The 1,614-nt window shown below is 57.8% G+C and overlaps 1 protein-coding gene across 1 annotated transcript in view; it reads left to right on the top strand.

Moving 5' to 3' along the window:
- The window catches only part of ZMYM3 (zinc finger MYM-type containing 3), a 24,375-nt gene that overhangs the window by 9,597 nt on the left and 13,164 nt on the right, over positions 1-1,614 (top strand). Inside the window, 1 exon segment of the mRNA XM_035892115.1 lies at positions 126-276. Coding sequence (XP_035748008.1) covers positions 126-276 — 151 coding nt within the window.

Below are 1,614 nucleotides of genomic sequence, written 5' to 3'. Positions count from 1 at the left end.
GCTGCCAAACCCCATGCCAGGAGAACTGGGGAATTGGCTCAGCTCTGTAGTCTTGCTGTTGCTTCCCTGAGAAGTGTGGGGACCTCCTGCCAGCCTGGCTGACCTGGTGGCGGTCTCTTTGGCAGGACAAGGTGTATCAGTTCTGCTGCAAGGACTGCTGCGAGGACTTCAAGAGGCTGCGTGGGGTGGTGTCTCAGTGTGAACACTGCAAGCAGGAGAAGCTGCTGCATGAGAAGATACGCTTCTCTGGAGTGGAGAAGAACTTCTGCAGCGAAGGTACTTGGGGGAGGCATGGGAGAGGCAGACCCCCCCATGCCAGCCCATGCTGGGGAAGAAGAGAGCATGGAGAGGAACAGAGGGGAGACTGTCTTAGCCAGGCCCTGGGGCGAGAGCCTTGCCATGCAGTGAAGGGAGGACTGTCGTGGGGATGGCTTGCTGTCCAGCCAGGCCCTAGGGCAAGATCTTTACCGTTCATTGTGTCCTTGGGGAGGGCTTTCTCACAGCTTTTCTCTCTCTGGGGGCTGGGGAGACAGCAGGTGGCAGCTCCGCTCCTCCTGTCATCATGCACTTCTACGCTCTTGCGTCTGGGCTGGCCTGACCTGGCCTTGCCCTGCCTGCTGGGTTCCTGCACACAGGAGGTTGGAGTCAGACTCTTCCTAGAAGCATGGAGGTGAGAGATGGCAAGTCCCCATGAGGTCCCATCTTATCCCAGCCCCAGGGGCCAGTGCTGGATTGTTCCCTACAGTGTGTTGCGTGTGCTCTGTTGTCTCCGCAGACCTGGATTCTGGTCATGTTTGGGTCAGGGAGGCCCCCAGTTCATCCTGGGAAGGTTTCACTCCTATTGTTTCTCCGCAGGGTGTGTGCTTCTTTACAAACAGGATTTCACCAAGAACCTGGGCCTGTGCTGCATCACCTGCACCTACTGTTCTCAGACCTGCCAGCGGGCGGTCACCGAGCAGCTGGAGGGCAGCACCTGGGACTTCTGTAGTGAAGACTGCAAAAGCAAATACTTGCTCTGGTACTTCAAGGTCAGTATTGGCACTGGCAGCTTGTGCTAAGTGCTGTGGTGGGCACAGCACCCAGATAAGTGGGCATTGCACTGAGGAAGTTCGCACTGCTGGAGTCTGGCTGGCACTGCTGCGGAGAACCTGGCACTGCTGGAGTCCTGCCTGGCAATGACGGGACACTGCTACGGGGAAGCTCACGTAGCTGGAGTCCCCAGCTGATCCTGCCAGAGCACTGTACTGAGGAAGCTCACAGTGCTGGATCTGCGGCTAGTGCTGCTGTGAGAAGTTCGCACCGCTGGAGTCCCTGGCTGGCACTGGCAGGGCAGTGCTGTGGGGAAGCTCACAGCACCTTGCTATGTGCACCTTTCACTGGAGAGTTGTGTTGCACTCGGAGGGGGTGTGGTTAGTTACTCGTTGTTTCTCTCCTGCTGATGCGGGCTTTAGGCAGCTCGGTGCCATGCCTGCAAGCGTCAGGGGAAGCTGCTGGAAACCATCCACTGGCGGGGGCAAATCAAACACTTCTGCAACCAGCAGTGTCTGCTGCGATTTTACAATCAACAGAACCAGCCCAACTTGGACACGCAGAAGGGGCCCGAGAGCCTGCTGA

The sequence above is a fragment of the Egretta garzetta genome, unplaced genomic scaffold (genome assembly GCF_000687185.1).
Source record: "Egretta garzetta isolate BGI_Z169 unplaced genomic scaffold, ASM68718v1 scaffold404, whole genome shotgun sequence".
Classification (NCBI taxonomy): domain Eukaryota; kingdom Metazoa; phylum Chordata; class Aves; order Pelecaniformes; family Ardeidae; genus Egretta; species Egretta garzetta.
Note: the sequence above shows the minus strand (reverse complement) of the source record. Positions and strands in the feature narration are given on the sequence as shown.